The 19273-nt window shown below is 39.8% G+C and overlaps 1 protein-coding gene and 1 long non-coding RNA gene across 7 annotated transcripts in view; one reads left to right on the forward strand and one right to left on the reverse strand.

The window, feature by feature from the left end:
- LOC146662905 (uncharacterized) overlaps positions 1-19273 on the reverse strand; it is a 413626-nt gene that overhangs the window by 384640 nt on the left and 9713 nt on the right. The window lies entirely within an intron of this gene.
- Positions 1003-19273, forward strand: part of LOC146662912 (formin-2-like) — a 74736-nt gene continuing 56465 nt past the window's right edge. For 3 of the 5 annotated variants that reach the window (XM_085415485.1, XM_085415484.1, XM_085415486.1), the window contains exons 1-7: positions 1004-2930; positions 4853-5103; positions 7793-7971; positions 9455-9605; positions 13249-13298; positions 15114-16129; positions 16656-16800. In XM_085415485.1, the coding sequence (XP_085271611.1) occupies positions 1330-2930; positions 4853-5103; positions 7793-7971; positions 9455-9605; positions 13249-13298; positions 15114-16129; positions 16656-16800 (3393 nt within the window). In that variant the 5' untranslated portion in view covers positions 1004-1329. Of the gene's footprint in view, positions 2931-4852; positions 5104-7792; positions 7972-9454; positions 9606-13248; positions 13299-15113; positions 16130-16655; positions 16801-19273 lie in introns of all 5 variants that reach the window. The other 2 variants (XM_085415487.1, XM_085415488.1) reach the window with 1 other exon arrangement.

Genomic DNA, 19273 nt, shown 5'->3' on the forward strand with positions numbered 1-19273 from the left:
AACAATAAACTTTTCACGTTATAACGTGATACACTTGTATTTTTCTTTTGCCTGGGTGGCAGCTCTACGCTTCTGTAGTATGACCCTGATTTTATTGATTTTATTGTTCTTAATCTATTGTGCTCATTTTATTGTTTTTAATTCTAATTATCATTGCATACTTTTTATTTTGTGCTAATTGTATTATTTTAAGTTTTTATTTATTTTATTTATTTATTTTGAGTAAATCTCTCTCTCCTTTTTTAAACTTATTCATGTATCATTTGTGGCATGCCAAGTGTACAGCACTTTGTGTTCAGCTGTGTTGTTCTGAAAGTGCTATATAAATAAATTGCTTGCTTGCTAAAGATGTTTCACAAAGAAGAGTCATTAAAGAGCCCATGTGTTTCCACTGTGAACAACTCTCTTTGAATGGATAATTCAAGTGCATTTGAGGCTGAAAGTATTCACAGATGCACAGGTTTAAATCTGATTAAGTCCTTTCAGAGTCGTCTCTATTTTCAAGTTTTTCTGTTATAGTAAGTTAAAAGTCTCAGTTCAGCTCATCAACTGAATGAAAGAACCTTTTTTTCTGCCACTACACATTTTAAACACAATCTTCCTTTTCATTTGCAAGCTCTTTTTTACATTGACATTATAGTTAGTGGGGCTAACTGCTATGAGACAATATATTTATATGGTCTGAACCACACAGAATATGATCCATTTCAGCTTATAAACTGTAATCTTATTCAGCTTTGACTATTTCTGACAGATATTTTAATAACTGGTTTTTTTATTAAGAAAAATCTATCCTTCATGTTGGTTTTTAGTTCAAAGACCAACATGAAGGCCCTTATAACCTATCCCCAGCTGCACAGTGTGTGAGCTACCAGCAGCACCTTTATTCTTCCCAGGTCCTGAAAGATTTGTGCCTCCATCCCAGTCTTTCCATTTCTCCCAGTCTACCTCACAAAAAAGCACTCTACTGAGCACACAGTGCCTGCGTCATTCCTTTCAGCAGATGGAGATGAGGGGGAGGGTAACACAGAGTGAGAAAGGGGTGGAAGAAGAGGGAGCCATATGTCTACTCTGCATCAGTGTCAACATCACTGCCACGCGAGCCTTCGTCACCGGAAAACAACAAGGAAGATCGTCACACAGGAGAGCTTAAAAGAACAATCATCAATAGCAGCAGCAGCCGCAGCAGCGGCTCCTCCTTCACCAGACGTGCATCCACAAATTGGGCAAGAAGCTTGAAATTGAGCATCTAAATATTGTCCTAGAAGCTCTTCTAGGCATGACCTGAGGAAGCGGCAGCTAGTCATCGAGCTTTCTTGCTCCATCAACATGGGTAACCAAGAGACAAAGCAAAAGAAAGCAGCAGCAGCATCAAGCAACGGAAGCTACCCATCGCTAGATGAAGGATGGAGAGAGGGAGGAGGGGACGTAAAAAAAGGAGGAAAGAAACTCCATGGTAAACATGGAGGTAAAGGAACAGGCAGTGCAGGAGGAAGGGGAGTGACGGACGGCACAGGACTAAAAAATAAAAATAAATCAGAGTCCAAGTCTTCTGTTTTCTCCATCCGGAAGCGAAAGGGTAACCTTAAAGGAAAAGGAGACGTGTGTTCATCAGTGAAAGGCTCAAAAGAGGATGTTTTAGCATCTCAGCACGATGAGCTGGACAGCACAAAAACACCTGATCTGTCTGCAGATGAGCTGGGGCAGTCGGACACTGAGGCTGCCTTTCCTGAGAAGAGAAAGAAGCAGGGGAAAAGGGATGATGGAGATGAGAGAGACGAGAAGCATGAGATGCAGCAGAAAGCATCGACCGCAAACTCTCCTGCAGAAGATGGAGGGCAGAAGGGAGGGAGCTCAGGATCAGACACTGATATCTACAGTTTCCACTCAGCAGCTGACCATGAGGATTTGCTTGCGGATATCCAGCTCGCTATAAGGCTCCAGCAACAGCAGCATGGGGGGGTTACCTCAATTGTGGAAACACAAGGAGGGGGAGGAAGGAATCTAATTTGGGGGGAAGGAAAGGATAGGAGGAAACAGAGTAATGGGGTAGTTAAATTAACTCCTCCTGAGGTGCTTGACCTGACCCCAGAATTAGAGCTGGGGTCTGATGCCTTGTCATTCCTGGAGGGAGGATCTATTATTGGCTCTGTCAAGCAAAACGAGCCACTTCCCACACAGAATAGCCCCTTCAACGCAGAGGTTATTGAGAAGAATGAGGACAGGCATCTGGAGCTAAAGGGGCAGGGGCAAAGAGAAGCTGCTCTTTGTGTTTCCACAGGCACAAAAGACCAGCATGCTTTGCTTCAGCAGCGCCCTCACACAGATATTTCCATAGCTACTGAAGGGGGGGCAACAGTCTGCCCGGTGACCATGACAACTGTTGGTAACAGTTTCCACGATTTTACATTTGACAGCACTGGGAAAATCACAGGGGAAGAGGAGGGAGCAAGTGCTGAAACCCAGCAGGAGCAGGTGAGGGAGCTTGAGATGGATGCTAATCTCAGTCTTCCACTGCCAGACGACAACCATAGAAGTCCTGAGCCACTAGAGGGACTGAGTTCAAGAACTGTATTTGAAGAAGGTGAGATTCACTTAGGCTCAGGTACCAGCGCTGAGTCTCTTGAGGACTGCTTAAGTGCTGACTCTGAACCCAGCCCCTCTACCAGCACCAAGGCTTCCCCCTCCAACCAGCAGTTTAGGAGGAGCAGCGCCTGCTTTAGCCCACTACTTCCTCAGGAGAGCCCCACATTGGCCAAACGCCTCCTCAAGTCTGCCCACCCCGCCACCTGCTCTAGTCCTGTGGTGAAACCTTACCCTCCCATCTTCCCGTCCTACATCAAAACCACTACAAGACAGCTCAGTTCCCCAGGGCACTCACCATCTCATAGCCCCCTCTCCCCACGCAGAGCTCACCATAACTTTCACAGGTACTGGTTGTTTGCATGGCTGATACTGGTTCTAGAATTTTAAAGCACTGTAATGTCAAAATGATCATATGAGACCTAATTTAAAACGTAACATCTAACAAGATTAGCCTATTTAGCACATACAAAAAACTCAAATCTTAGCCCCACGTGGATTAAAACAGACTATATTCTTTTCGTTTTCATAATTTCTCTTATTTTCAAGAATAATCTCAACATTTTCGCTGTTATTTTCATTGTTTTAGAAACATAGGTTTGTGGCAAAGTGGCACTGAGCAATTTTCTTGTAGTAAAAGGCATTAATAATGAGAGATCTGCTAGACTGTAAGCAAACCACTAGATCAAGGACGTATTTAGTGTTTAAAATAAGTACTGTATACGTCATCAGTATTCTAAAAAAATATATATTTCTAAAGGTGCTATTGACATGAAATTCTCACCAGATGTTGGTAACAACCCATCCAATTCACACATGCAATGAAATCAAACCATAGTTGTGCATAAATTAGGGTATTTATAATAATGAGAAATGACTCAGGAAAAAAAGTATTGAACACACTGAAAACGTTTTAATACTTTGTCATCACTAACAAGGACTTTTGTACAGTTGCATGGAGGAAATTCATTGCTCAAGTGTGATTTCGGCCCACACAAACAGTCTTCAAATTTTGAGTGCTCGATGGGACCCTTCTATGAACTCAGAGCTTTAGTTCTTTTCAGTTGGATTCAGGTCAGCAGGATTCTAGCCATTTTCTTTTCTTTCTCTGAAACGTTTGGTTTTCTTGTTTTCTTCTCTGTCTTGTTGAAATGTGCACCCTCATTTCATCTTCATTATCCTGGTAGATGGCAACAGGTTTTGGTCAAGAATATCTTGGTACATATTTCCATTCATCCTTCCTTAATTATATGAAACGTGCCAGTGTGGTATGCTGAAAAACAGCCCCACACCATGATGTTCCCCCCTCCAAACTTCACTGTTGGTGGTTTTTTGGGGTGATATGCAGCATATTTGACCCTCAAACATGTTGTGTATTATGGCATCTAAAGAGTTCTCCCAGTATTCCACTCGTCTAAATGTTGTTAAGCAAACTTTAAATGTGCTTAAACATGCTTTTTCTTCAGTAATTGAGTCTTGCATGGTGAGCAATGCCTGTCATGGCAGTTGAGTGCATTGCTTATTGTTTTCTAAAACAATTGCACCTTAGCGCTCCACAAGTGATGCTTGGCACTTGGAGAACTCTTATGATGATTCTTTTCACTCCACTGTCTAGTCTGGATCTAACTCACTCGTATTAATTTGCACTAAGTGGCAGACTTGCTTTTTAATCACTCATAGAGTTTAGCTGGTGTAATGTAACCTTCTGTGCCTTTTTCCACACTCTCTTTCTTCATGTATTTAATAGTTTTTCTTTGGGTCATTTTTCAGTATTGCAGATAATTTATGGAACTCTATGGTTTGATTTCTCTTTACATGTATAGATTGGATGAGTTGTTACTGACATATGTAAGAATTTCATGTCAATTCCTGAACTCATGGCTAAACTCAAGATGAACATTACATTATTACACAAACATCTGAGTGTTTCTGTAATAACATTTTTCTCAACAAACGATTGTGAAGTAATACAGTAGTTTAATGTGTTCACTGATTATTGGATGCAAATCATCTTTCTGTGATATTTTGGATGATCTCACTGTGTCTACAAGAAGGAAATGGTCCACAGAGGCTAAACGCTTTTGTACTAAGCCGTAAACATGCGTTTTAATGTTTAGTTGAGCACTTTATCTATGGAGAGGATGAAGGCTCTGTCAGTTTGCCTAAAATGGAAGAAATCAGAAAACTGTGGAAAAGTAAAACTAACTGTAAACACATTGCAAGAAATGCACTTGCAAAGCTAAGCTAACCGGGAACATAAATGTTACAGGATGATGGCTGAAGGTTGGCAGGTGCGCAGAAAACGCTCCAGAAGCCTTGCTAGCCCTTTGAGTCGCTCAGCTGACTGGACAGAGGAACTAGACAGGCGATTGAGAGGCAAGGAGGAAGATGGAGGTGGCTTACTGAGCTCAGGAGAATATTTGGGGGGCCACACAGGAGGAGGCAGCCAGCCCATCTGTGGAACGAGAAGATTTTCATGTGGACAAGTATCTACTTGTGGTTTTCAGGATGTCTTTACAGGTGAGTATTAAACAGTGTGTGGACATGTGTGGGTGTAAGCAGGAATTATTTAACTTGTTACTTAGTCAAAAGGGTTAATACTATATGCAAGGTCCTATATCAGGTCCCTATATCACTCTGGGAATATTTAAAGAGTTTAAAAAAAACTCTATATGAACTTCTGTCAAGCTGTTTGACATCAGTAAAGGCCAGATGGCTCTGCTTGCTGCTTGTGCTAGTGAGGTGCTGCTGATGCAACTGGGAACTTTATGGCAATATTATGAAGCAAACAGACTCCTTATTGGGCTACATTTGGATCAAATCTGACAGGCAAATCATAACCAAATTTTCAGTGGCAGTTCTGAGATAAATACATCTCATGACTGGCAAATCAGATCTTGATGCATTCTCAATCATCCAGGAAAGTAAATCTCCAAAAGTTGATTGTGTTCATCTGGACGTAGCGTTTTGTGGGAGAAACGTTTCATCACTCATCCAGGTGACTTCTTCAGTCTCAGCTGACTGCAGGTTTCCCCAAAACGCTACGTCCAGATGAACAGGATCAACTTTTGGAGAGCAGACTGACTTCATATTCTAACAACATTTATTCAGGCTTTACTGACAGTGCTGGCATGCCACTTTATATTATTGGATAAAACTGATATTGAGAATGCTTAACTGTGAAGACATAATAGGTGATATCCCACAATACATGGCTGTAGCTCAGGTGGCAGAGCAGGTCAGCCACTAATCAGAAGGTCAGTGGTTCGATCCCAGGCTGCCTCCTAGCTGCATGCCAAATATCCTTGGGCAAGATACTAACCCCATGTTTGCCTACTGGTGGTGGTCAGAGGGCCCGGTGGTGCCAGTGTCCGGCAGCCTCGCCTCTGTCAGTGCGCCCCAGGGTGGCTGTGGCTACAATGTAGCTGCCATCACCTGTGTGTGAATGTGTAGATGACTGAATGTAGTGTAAAGCGCTTTGGGGTCCTTAATGACTAGAAAAGCGCTATACAAATGCAGACCATTTATCATTTACATATGTTATTGTAATACACTGATTGTAATGCAGTGGTATTGTATCTTATCAGATGATGGGGTATCTGGTGATTCCCACCTCTATAAGGCAGTGGAAACAGCTAGAGAAAACAAGACACACTGAATCAGAAGACGAGACAAGGGTGAAGTAAAACTAAAAGCAAGGCAAAAGGTAAAAATAACTATCCAAATAAAACAGGGAGTGATATGTGATAACCAAACAGGGAAACACAGACACAACTTAATATAGGATAACTCACAAATAAAGACAGAACAAGAAATAAACTAATCACAACCAGAAAGTGAAAACAAGACTAACTGCACTAAGGAAAATATATGGTAAAAAAAGGTAAAAACTCAGCAATGAATCAAAAAACTACAAAGTCCAAAACATCAGCAGCATCTGGGCAACGACTCAGGACCATTGGACATAGTGGGTAATGTCTCAGTAACCTCAGTAAGGTGCTGTAGCAGTTGTGGTACATGAAGGTACTTTGCTTTAATATGGCAGCCTCATACTAAAATGTGAAAAACGTCATTCTGGTTCACAATACAAAACATGTTTGTGACAGACTGGTGAGCTGTCCAGTTTCCCACAACCCTTAATTGTGTAAACAGAAGAATATCAATGGATGGATGGAAACAAACAACAGACATTGTAAAAGGAAAATGTTTGGCTAGATGGAAGATCTCAAAGCACCAGGAGAGAAAACTCAAAGAAAATAGAAAGTCCACAAACAACCCCACAAACCATCCAAACAAAAATGTGTAGACAGAGATGTCAGTGTTTGTGACAGATCTGTAAGAATTACACTGAATAAAATTCTATTGACATTCAAAAAATTCAAAGGAAAAGTAGACTGCTGAGTGCCATTGTTGAGTCACAAATATGCGCTAGTCAAAATTATGCTGTCATCACATCAGTAAATTCAGAACATGGGTTTGGTGATGATGATGTCATTTTTCAGGATAATAATAGATTTTGTCGATGAGAGTGTCAAACCACTTCTTTAAAAAACACATATCTTTTTAAAGAAGGTGAAGTGAAGACTCCATGACAAAGCTCCACGCAGCAAAGCTGATGTCAGCTACTAGCTGAGAAACGTGGAACCAGGTTGGTTTTATTAGTGAAAAAGCTGAGCCAGGAGGTGGAAAAGGTATCATAATAATTGTGATTTTTTAAAATGATAATTCCACTTTTTTGCTGAACAGTAAGTGAATACATATTTTTCTTCGACTTAATCTGGAAAATCAGAATCAGAATCAGAATCAGAATCAGAATACTTTATTGATCCCTGGGGGAAATTATTTTTTGTTACAGTGCTCCATTTTAAACCATTTTAAAAATATCCTGTTATATACAAAAGTTTGTGAGGTACACGTCACAAAAATCTAAATATTCTGCTATATAACAAAAATAAAGTAAAAAAACAAAACAAAACAAAACTGAAAGACCATCCGACAAATATGGCGATTTTTGCCGGGAGTTGTACACAATTGATCAGTGAACAGTTTCAGTTAAAATATCCCTTTTGATCCATCTCTGCCTTTCGCCCATCCTAAGGATTAGAAGGAGTAGGTAGCCAGTGCACATTATGGTAGCCTGATACGAATCTTTGTGCCACTGTACGTCCCACAAAAAATTCTGTTTTTCTGTTTTCTCCCTGATGTCCAGGTCGAACTCTTCTGGAGAAGCTGTTCTTGCAACAGCAAGCGGATGAGCCAGAGGAGGCTGAGAGGCTCTGCTCTAGGATCTTAGCAATGGGCCTCCTGCTGCCATTCACAGACTGCTTCAGAGAACAGCTGGGGGGAAGCACTACCCACATCACCTCCACCGCATCACCCAAGTTCGATGTATGTAGTTTTACACCACACCCCTATCTTCTCATGTTAGCAGTGAATTATTTTCATTGTCATATTTTATGGGAGGCTATTTCAGATGAAAAAGGGCATATGTTGGCACTATCATTATATTAAATGATAGACAATGTTGGGAAGGTTACTTTAAACTTGTATTCCACTACATATCACAGAATAAATGCCCCAAAATGTAGTTTGTAACGTATTCTGTTGGGTTACCCAATGAGAGTAACGTATTCTGAATACTTTGGATTGCTTAATATATTGTCATGCTTCTCACATGAATGTACTATTGCTGTGTGATTTATTACTATTACTGAACTGCACATGACAATTTGCAGCTAGCAGGTTGTTAATGCTATTCATCAAGTCTAACGGTCTGCAGTCTATGAACTAACCTCAGGTAACGCCAGCTAACAGTGTTAGCTCGGTGGTGAGTAGCCTTCAGTAATAGTAATAAATCACACAGCAATAGTACATGGAAGACACTGAAGTGACACATAACCCAGGTAGCTACCACAACTAAAACAAGGTATTTGCAGTAGGCTAACGTTAGTTTTTAAAAAGAAATTACTTCCAGATGTTTGTTAAGGTTGGGTACTTTTAAGAGCAGCTTGGTTGCTGGCAAACAGAGTTTGCATTGAAGGGTCAGATTCCGCCCATTCCTTGCTTCTTTAAGTGGTGTCGGAATTTCCAAGTAAGAAATGCATTCCTGCCCGTGCACTGCTGGCTCTGTTGTGCTCGCTCTAGGTCCATTGTGTAGCTGATGCCAACAACATTAACAAGTACAAAGGCAACCTGATGCACCTGCATATTTGATGAATAGCATAGAGACTGTGCCACTGTTGTTTATTCAACCTGAATATTTTTTAACTGTATCAAAGGGAATGCGAAAGAAATGAAGAACAGCCTCTTGTTTGAATCGTCTGTGCTCAGTGATTTTCGCTGATTAAAAACAGAGACAAAGTTCATCCAGCTGCACTGACTTCTGGCATAGAAATGGTCAAACTCAATGAAAACAGCTGCAAAACGTTACTTTTAATGAAATGGTACTGAAGAGCGTGTAAAATTTGTGATTTTTAAGAAAACTGTACTGTCTGTACTAAGCATACTATATAGCAAATGATGAGTTAGTTAAGCTGGACTTGTTGTTGTCCTTACAATTAGGGTCACCAGTAATACTGGCTTTAATATGAACAAGCAAACATGTTTTAAGAATAAACAGAAAGCATAATGCACAAAGGTACTAAGTGTTCCACACAGGATCAACTCATGAACAAGAAAAGGAAAACAAATTTTGTGATTTCTAAGCTGTAACTGTGACTGCTGTTTGACTGGACTTTGTACACAAGACTGGAGTTGCACAGCTCTCTAAAAACGAGTATTTATGATTGACATTTCCAAATGTGGAGATTTATTTGTGAAATGAGGATAAGTGCAACTGTAACTGTTTTTTAAAAAAAATATGTTTACTTAGCACGACCAGCTTTACACATGGGCAGCTGTCAACCAGCCACCACACTCTTTGGATCTCTGTGAGGGGAAACAACCAATTCAGATTAAAGGCCCTTGGCCTCAAGCCAAACCAGGTGGAGATAACAGGAATGGACTTCAATCTGCACAATCAGGTAAGAATAGCACTGCTCTGTAGTCTAATCTGTAGTTCTTGTTGGTGGTTTGTGCATGCCCTAAAACTGATACAGTGTTTATTCTGTGGTCCTGGCTCTATATAAACAAACAAAAACACATTATTACCATAAGGTTATACCAAACACTGAAACAAACTAACCCTTTTGTTACAGCTGGATTGAATTCTGTATATTACAATTTTTAAAAACTCTTACTCTTACTTTTTGCGAAGTAAGCTTTACACTTTTGATTGTTTTACAATCTTTATGATTTGGTAGGCTAACACACAAACATGTGAAAGATACCAATCTTGTCATCTCGCTTATATAAAAATGCATATAAACATTTTACACTTTCTTCGTGTTTATTCATTTCTGGCTTTTTGCTTCACAAAAGCTATTACTCAGAAGATGATTATGATGTAAGAATATGATGTAAGCCAAGAGTGGCAGAAAAGTATGTGAGGTTGGACATTTGAGTCTCTTCCCCAAGGTTTTGTTGAGCGCAGGCACTTTATTGATGACGCTATGATTTCTAAGTTTTCTTCCCTTTTTAATTGTAAAACTTCTTCTGACAATGTCAAGCTCCTTCTTAACTCTTTTACTGACCAATAACTAGTCATTCTCAGTCAGGTTGCTCCTTTCAAAACTAGGCATTGCTCTGTTAGTTCCTGCACACCTTGGTTAAATGATCAAACTTGTGGTCTTTGACGTTCCTGCCGAAAAGCAGACCGTCTGGTCCACTGTGTTTATTCACTGGTCCACTGGTCTGATTATTCATCGTGAACACTTCAAAGAACTTCTTCACTTATATAATGAGTCAGTGAAAGAGGCTAGATCCTCTTATTTCAATAAACGTATAAATCATCATAAGAATAATCCAAGTACTATTTGAGACTATTAATAGTATTGTTTCTCCTCCATCTCAGCATGCTGTGTTACTTTCTGATGATACTTTTCTCAGTCTCCAAAAGTTGATTCTGTTCATCTGGACGTAGCGTTTTCAGTGGGAGAAACGTCCAGATGAACAGGATCAACTTTTGGAGATTTACTTACCTGGATGACTGAGAATGCATCAAGACACGTTTCTCAATCACTTTGTAAATAAGGTGATGGACTCGAGATCCAAATTCTCCTTAAGTGCCTTCCCTTATGAAGATGGCCCTTGGTGTCTGGGTCATTTACTTCTTTTTCTCCAATCAGACTCAATGACTTAATTACAGTAATACTGTAGGTAAAATGAAATCCTCATGATGCTCCTTAGACATATTAAACATGCCGAGGTAACTCCTCTATTGAAAAAACAGAATCTAGATCCCAGCTCTACTATTATCGGCCTATTTAAAATGACCATTTATAAGCAAATTACTAGAATAAATTGCAGAAAATCAGTTCAGGTCCTTACTATGCAGATTACAGACTGCTTACCCTTTTCAGTCTGACTTTCAAAAGCAGCACTCCACTGAGACTGCTCTCTTAAGGGTCTATAATGATCTATTAATGGCTTCTGATGCAGGGAATCTCAGCCTTCGATACCATCGATCAGCTACTTAACAGGCTGAAGATTTTGGCGGGTATAACTGGCTGTGCCTTAGACTGTTTTTTTTTCCTTCTTATCAGACAGGACCTTTTCTGCTAGGACTGACAGCTTCTCCTCTGACATTGCCCCCTTAACCTGCGGGGTTCCACAGGGTTCAGTTTTGGGTCCATCATTATTTTCTTTCTACATGCTTCCTTTAGCTGGCTTTATTCAATCTTTTAGTGACATTTCTTATAATTTCTATGCCGATGGCATTCAGCTGCGTGTCTCCTTTAAGCCTCATCAGCTGGATAGGTTTTCCAACCTAGTCCAGTGCTTAACTCAGGTTTCTACTGGGCTTTCTAGCAGTTACCTTGTTTTAAACACAAGCAAGACTGAGACCATGATCACAGCTCCTCTTGAACTACATTCTAAAACCAGTCAGGTTCTTGCTTCTTTCTGTCCTTCTGCTAAGCCAAACATTCGAGATCTTGGAGTAATATTAGATTCTTCTCAGGGCCTTGACTCACATGTCAAATCTCTGTCTCGTTCCTGTTTCTTTTATTTAAGAAAAATTTCTAAACTGTGAAAAATGGTCTCCTCAGCTGAACTGGAAAAAAATTATTCATGCATTTGTGTTGTGTTTAAATTATGGTAACGCCCTGTTTATTTGGACAAATCATCTCTTTCTCGCCTCCAAGCTATACAAAATGCAGCGGCCAGACTGCTTACACCTTCTAGCAAGAGTGCTCACATTATTTCTATTTTATATTCTTTACATTGGCTCTCAATAGATTTTAGAATGTGTTTTCAAATCCTTGTTTGAACATACAGATCACTAAATGGCCAAGCCCCATTTATGGCCAAGCTGCTTGTTGTCTCTGCTCACAGAGTTTGTTCCCCGAACATGACTGAAGACAAAAGGGGATCATCAGTGTGTGGAGGCTGTGGAACAGTCTACCACCACAGCTACGTTTGGTTGACTCTGTGGAATCTTTTAAAGAGCAGTCAAAAAAAATCTGTTTAAACAAGCCTTCTGTTGATTGACAATTTTTTAATCTTAAACTTTTGTATTGTCTATATTGTGTATTTTGGTGCCAAACATTTTGGTTATTTTAGCCTTTGTGTACAGCGTTTTGTGATTGCCTGTATACGGAAAAACACTTAATAAAAATAAACTTTACTTACTTGTGATCTGTAGTGAGATTTGAGAGCAGGTGTAAGAGAGCGTGGAGAGGTGGGAAAATGCTCTGGAGAGAAGAGGAATGAGAATCACTAGAAGCAAGACAGACTGCATGTGTGTGAATGAGAGGGACCAAGTTTAGTGCTTTGAAGACAAAGTTAGAGAGGCAAGGCTGAGATGGGTTGGACATGTGCAGAAGAGGAGTACTGAATATACTAGATAAAGGATGCATAAATGCATATGTATAAAAATGGAGCTGTCAAGCAGAAGGAAAAGAGAAAGATCACAGAGAAGATTCATGGATATAGTGAAAAAAGATATGAAGAAAATGTGAAGGATTTGTGTAACAAAACAGAATACTAGAGATGGCGAGAAATGGAGGCAGATGACCTGCTTTGGTGAAACTTGAAGAGTTACGCCAGGAAAAGAGCTCAGGCAATGTCATTCTGAAAAATGTTTGTAATGTTTGAAAACTCAAAACATGCTTGTAGAATATGAAATCCAATGATTAAAAAAGGATTCAGAGTTGCTGTCAGGTGTATTCTGGTTGTCCTGCACAAGTTTCTTGATTTACTGCATTTTCAAACTTTTAGGTTTTAACGCTAACAAACGTCGTTGTCAAATTGTATTCACAGAAACAGATACTGCTTTGTACTTAGCGGCAATTAACAGACTAATAAAATATTAGAATTTAACTAAACTGAATGAAAGACAAACTGATTAAATGAAAATGCTCCAAAATGCACATATAAATAAAAACTAATAAAAGCAGTTAACAAACAAACAAAATACTGGTATTATATCACTATTGTACAAAAATAAATAACATGCAGCTGATTGACTCAAACAGATATAATTAGATCCATAGATATTTGGACACATTTGTTCTTAGGTTGCCACTGTTGTGTATTGCACTGACCTATGTGTGTTTGTTTGTCCAGAGCTCCATGCAGATATCATGGGTTTGAGGCAGCAACATGTAAACAAAGAGGTCAGTCACTTTTCTTTCTTTCTTTCAAATTAAGAACTAAAGGCTACGCTGTTTGATTTTCCAACTCCAACATGATCCAAAATTAGTTTTGGTTTATAAGTAATGCAAGAACAGCTCTAAGAGAATTTAGAGAGCATTACAAATTTGAGCTTAAAAACATCAATGCCATTACTATGGTCATAATATAAAAAATAACACGCAATTAAGATCATCACAAAGTACGTAAAAGTAAATGTTTTACAGTGTCATAATGTAATGCATATACTGTCACATATAGAATAGAATAGAATAGAATAGAATAGAATCACCCTTTATTGTCATTGTATATGTACAACGAAACACATGCAAAGAGATTTGGATTGTACGTTTTTTTAAATGTGGTGCAGTGTGAGAGACATAAATTATCTAAACCCTGTTTAGTTAATCATGGTTTACTTGATCATGTTAATAAGTGATTGACTAAGACATAATTAACTAAATGGGGTTCGATAACCATGTTCAAACAATACATTATACCAGTTTCATAACAATAAAAGCATTAAATCATTTGAACAGTTAAAAGAGTTCAAATTCAGCAACGCAGACTTCTGTTTTTTCATAATTAAGAACGTTTTTTCACAAGACATGAAGAATGGAAAAACGCTATGGAATTAAATTTAATTGACAAGTACATCAAGTACTTCAAAGTACATTTTGAAAATGTACTTGTCAGAGGAAATGGAGGTGATAATAATGGGATATTAATGGGGCAAAAAATATGCAGTGAAGCCCACACAATAACAAACTTAACTTCATGAAGAGAAAAAAATTTCAAATACCAGACGGCAAAAATATGCCCAGGTTATCCAAATATCTGGGGCTTATATACACATATCCAAAATGAAATGCATATTAGAATAATGTCTTTGATGCTCTCACAAAGATATTTCACTAAAACCTTGTTTAAAAAAAGAAGCTTGGCATTAACTTGCCCTCTGGCCAGCTTACTGTTAAAATGCTCTCTGTGTAGCTGCTGTTTCTGTCCTGGATGCCCTTTCAACTTTACCATCTCTCGTTCTTTAGTGCAGTAAAAATCAAAGTCATGTCCACTTGGGGTGGCTATAGCTCAGGTCATCTACTGATTGGAAGGTTGGTGGTTCGATTCCTGACTTCCCCTATATCTTACTATGTAATAAGTTGTTTAAGTGTTAAAAAAATGTTATACTAAAGGTAAACTTTAATAACCTCTATATGCATTACATATAAGTTAAACATTTAAACCTTTTCTTGTTTTAATTTTGATGGTGGCTTATAAAACAAAAACTTTGCATCGTACAGTAAATACTTTTTTGATTGCCTGTAGGAATTATTTTAATAATTTGAAATGTTGGATTTTCATACACTATATGCCAGATTTAAAATAGGTAAATGGACTTATTCATGTTTTCTACTCTTCGGGAGCACTCAAAGCACTTTATACAACATGCCACATTAACTTTCTTCAATGTTTTTACCTAACATTCATACACATTCAGTCTCTGATGAATGCATCGGAGAGCAACTGGGGTTAGTACCTTGCCCAAGGATATTTGGCAGCCAGTGATCGAACCACCAACCTTTTGATCAATAAATGACATGCTCTACCTCCTGAGCTACAGTCACCCCCATTTTAAGCCTATGAACAACAATTAAATAAAAATTACAATAAAAAAGTCATTAACTATTTCACTTTATATGTAATAAATATGAAAGAAAATCCATACTAATTTTAGTTTTACTAATGATTTTTTTTTTTTTTAAATTCTGGAATAATTTATGGTTTTGCATTTTCTACAGGAAGAATGTGTTTTTCCTTCAATAAAACTGAAGGAAAAACATGTTAATGTCATCCAGCAACTGGAACAAACCATAGAAGATCTCAGGACTAAGATTGCTGAGCTGGAGCGACTGCCCCCTCTGGTGGACAAGGACAGTATGAAAGTCACCACCTCCACCACAGACAGGGAATGTGGAGGAGAAGAGGACCTACTAAGGGGTGTGTGCGATGCTCATCTTCAGACTGAGGCCTTCTCTGTTGGAGGCTTGGAGGCAAAGTCTGTGCAGACATCACCAATGGATGACAGTTCAAAGTTCAAAGTGCCTTGTAGTGAGCCAGACAGAGTCGACAGATTCCTGGAGCCTCCCCCCAGTCATGATGGGTACCTGTGTTCGTGTCAGCTACAGCCTCCTGCTCCTCCACCCCCACTTCTAGGGGGAAGTGAAAGTGGAGTCTGCCCTCCTTATTCAGGGCAGACTGTAGCACCTCCTCCTCCACCATTACCAGAAATAGTCCCACCTCCTCCACCTCCTCCACCCCCTCTTCCACCAGGTTTAGGAGTTCCTCCACCTCTCCCTGGTTGTCTGGCTCCACCCCCACCTCCTCCCTTACCTCCACCTCTCCCTCATGGTCTTGCTGCACCCCCACCTCCTCCTCCTGCCCTAGTCCCACCCCTTACTCGTGGCATGGTTCCACCTCCTCCCCCTCCTCCTCCTCCATTACCAGGAGTTAAAGGCCCACCTCCAACTGAAGCCTGTGTGCCTCCCCCTCCTCCTCCTCCTCCATTACCAGGAGTTAAAGGCCCACCTCCACCTCAAGCTTGTGTGCCTCCTCCTCCGCCTCCTCCACCTCCACCAGGAAACATCTGTGTTCCCCCAGCTCTTCCAGGAGCTCTTGGCTCCCTGCCTCCTCCACTGCCACTGGGCTTATATTCTCTGGGTCTGACACAAGAGAAACCACCCAGAAAGGCCTTGTTAGAGCCACCAAGACCCATGAAGCCTCTCTATTGGACCAGGATCCAGCTCCACACCAAGAAGTAAAGAAAGTAACATGTACATTTAGGTCCATATGTTTTGTGACATTAATACATGTTGATTGCTATACCCAGGCAGAATTACAAAGAAATGGTCAATTGTCCAAATACTTATGGGCCTAACTGTGTTATAATGATGAAAAAATCATTATGATACATTATCATTATGTTTTGGGGTTTTTTTTTATTCTGGTAAAGACATTCTTAGACATCATTATCTCAACAATATGATGATGATGGTGTTTTAATTGCCAACTCATGAAAAGACCAAAGCTATGCGCTATATTGACATAGTATAAAGAGTTAATTTTCAACTGCACATATGCTATCAACAAAGTTATTGTGACAACCCTGTTACTACATGACCAAGCCTGTGATCAAGCACAACTTCTGTATTCCCGGATCATGACTCACTATTTCATGATCAAAATGCTCACAACAGTGTTCTTGCTTTATATTTCACTGTTCAAAACACATCAAACAAAGTGCTTCATTGACATAATAAGTGGTGCTGTTTTGTGTTTCTCAGGGACATGTCATCTTCACTTGTGTGGGAAACAATTGAGGAGCCCAACGTAGACTTTCAAGAGTTTGTGGAATTGTTCTCGAAAACAGCCGTGAAGGAGAAGAAGCAGCCACTGTCTGACACCATAACCAAATCCAAGGCTAAACAGGTGTTGTGTTTAATTACATTTTAAATCCTCTGAGCTGAAAAACGTGCTCCCTCGTCTTCAGATGAATCTAAACGTACATAATCCAGAAACATGCAATAACTCACTTAAGCCATATTATAGTGTTTTTGAAACGCATCTTTAAAAAAACAACAAAAACATTGTATTTCACTAAATTTGAAACTATCTTATCACTTCATAGTTTACACTGTGTTCTACAATTTGTACATCTTAGAAATCCTGTTAGGTCACATATTTGTAAGGGGATTTAATGACCTGTGTTGCCTAGTGAATTCATTAGGTTTTAAACAGAGAGCTATATGGCTGATTTCCACCCCATCAGCTACTATAAAAGGTAGAACAAAGTGACTGAATCTGATCAGCATTATCACCTTGAATTTAAACTAATGTCTGCTATCCTTGATATAATGTAACATAAATGCACCAGATCCAATATTTGGCTCACTTTAACCCCTAATGTACATTATAGTCCACAGCTCTTGTTGTCACTACACTGTTGGCCCAACTAAGATTTCAGCATCAAGATATTGAAGTATCAGTATTAACAAAATACTATTTTAAAGTACTAAAATCTAATTTTGTCTTTTATTTCTAAAAAGTAACCACAGTTGGAATCGGATGATGTATGCGACAGCCAAAATTTGATTGGTTGACAAGTGGGCCAGAATAGAAAGGGGAGCAATAGCAGAGTTCACTGGGAACAGGGAAAGCTCAAAAAAAAAAATCATGAAAAGCACAGACCTTGGCTGGAGTGCACACTTTTCTTTTTTTAAACACTTGTTTTCACTTCAGCTCTTTGGATGTTATAACTTTGTTGCCCTTTGCGGTTGGCTCACGGACAATGGTTGCAACCAATGAGTGTAGAAAATGTTTATATCTATATTATCTTTCACACAGTCATTAGCTGAAAAACATACCGTGTACACTGCCTCTGTCTGACAACAGAGCTCACTGCTGGTAAATGGGCAGGCCCTGGAGTGGAGCAGAGAGCAAACATGCTCTCTCTGCCCGACCATAAATTCCACTTAAAGCGGAACAGGGTGCTGCTGTCAGATGGAGGCAGGGTACACAGTACAAAAATTCTGACTTAACACTTAACTCCTTTTAAGGCATTTCCATTTGTCAATTTTTATTCAGATAAGTCGATCTGAGGTTAAACACAATGTCCAGAAGCTGTGAGCTAAGGAAACAAAGTATATTTGCTTGTTTTGTGGAGAATATTGCAGCAATGTTACATTATATTAAGCAGGCAGCTGCCCACGTTAAACTGTTACTATCACAGAATAATGTGGGCATGTTTCATAAATCAGCAGCAGTCATTAAACAGCTGACAGAGTGAACAGAATATACAAAAGTAAAGTCTAGATTCTATTGTGCCGATCAGTGGTGTTGAGTGGTGGTAAAAAAATTCTGAATCTGTGCAGCATCTGGAAGCCAAATGTAAACAAACCTAACCACTTAACGTAAAACTCTGAAACAACAGCTATGTCCCAAAACCTAGGTTGCATCCTTCGGAGGCCACATTTGAAGGCTGATTATGTCACAGCCAGGCAACGAAGGCAGTCCTAATTAGAAGGTTGCTCCAAATGTGGCCGACAAATGCATCCTTCCTTTCCCTGGATTTGAAGGATGGGTCGGGTGTATCCTTCGTGGCCCAACCTATCCCAGAATTCATAGTGCAGCCTGGCCAAGTCCAGTTTCCAACAATGGTGGCAGCTACTTAGTTTTAATATTACTCTTATTACTGTTTCTGGGTCACAAAATAAACTTTAACATATTTTCAGGTGAGAATGTAGCTGTGCAAACTTCAAATATCTGTTTGGTTTATCAAGACATCACATATTTGCAAAAGTGCTCCAACGTTTTCGGAGACGTCTGTTACCCACCAGCTCGATAGCTAGCTGGGAGGTCAAGGGTCACTAGAGCCGGCGAGAACAGCAGACTCCCGGCACATCGTTTTTAGACACACACACACTCACAGTTTCTTAGCTTGGTGATTTTGTCCCGTGTCCCATTTTGACCTTAGTACTTGCAGGCCATATTCAGTGTGGCCATGTGTAATTTGTGCCAGTCACTTGGTTATGACATTCTACTGTCCCCTGCTGTTGTTATCTGCTGGATTCTCTCAGGGGCTTATTTCCACAGCCTGCACCTGGTATCTTGCCTGGTGTGATGGACCCCAGCCTTTATGGATCTTTTACTTAGAGCTTGTTCCTGTGCTGCCATGGTTAGTGCCTCTGTGCTTTCTTTCAGTCCAGCCACTGGTTCTGGATGTCAGCGACTGCCGGTGGTACATACCATGCAGGGGCCTGTCCTTCATTGATGGTTCCTCCTCTTGCTCATCTTCTTTCTTGGGTTTCTGCTGCCTAAGGTATTCACTGAGCACGTGGTTGGTTGTGGCCATCTTCCTGATGTACTCGTGTTCTTTGTTTCATCCTGGACCGTGGTGCTGACC

This window comes from Rhamphochromis longiceps, linkage group LG8, assembly GCF_057381845.1.
Source record: "Rhamphochromis longiceps isolate RC_006_pf linkage group LG8, R_longiceps_female_GT1.1, whole genome shotgun sequence".
In the NCBI taxonomy this organism is placed as follows: domain Eukaryota; kingdom Metazoa; phylum Chordata; class Actinopteri; order Cichliformes; family Cichlidae; genus Rhamphochromis; species Rhamphochromis longiceps.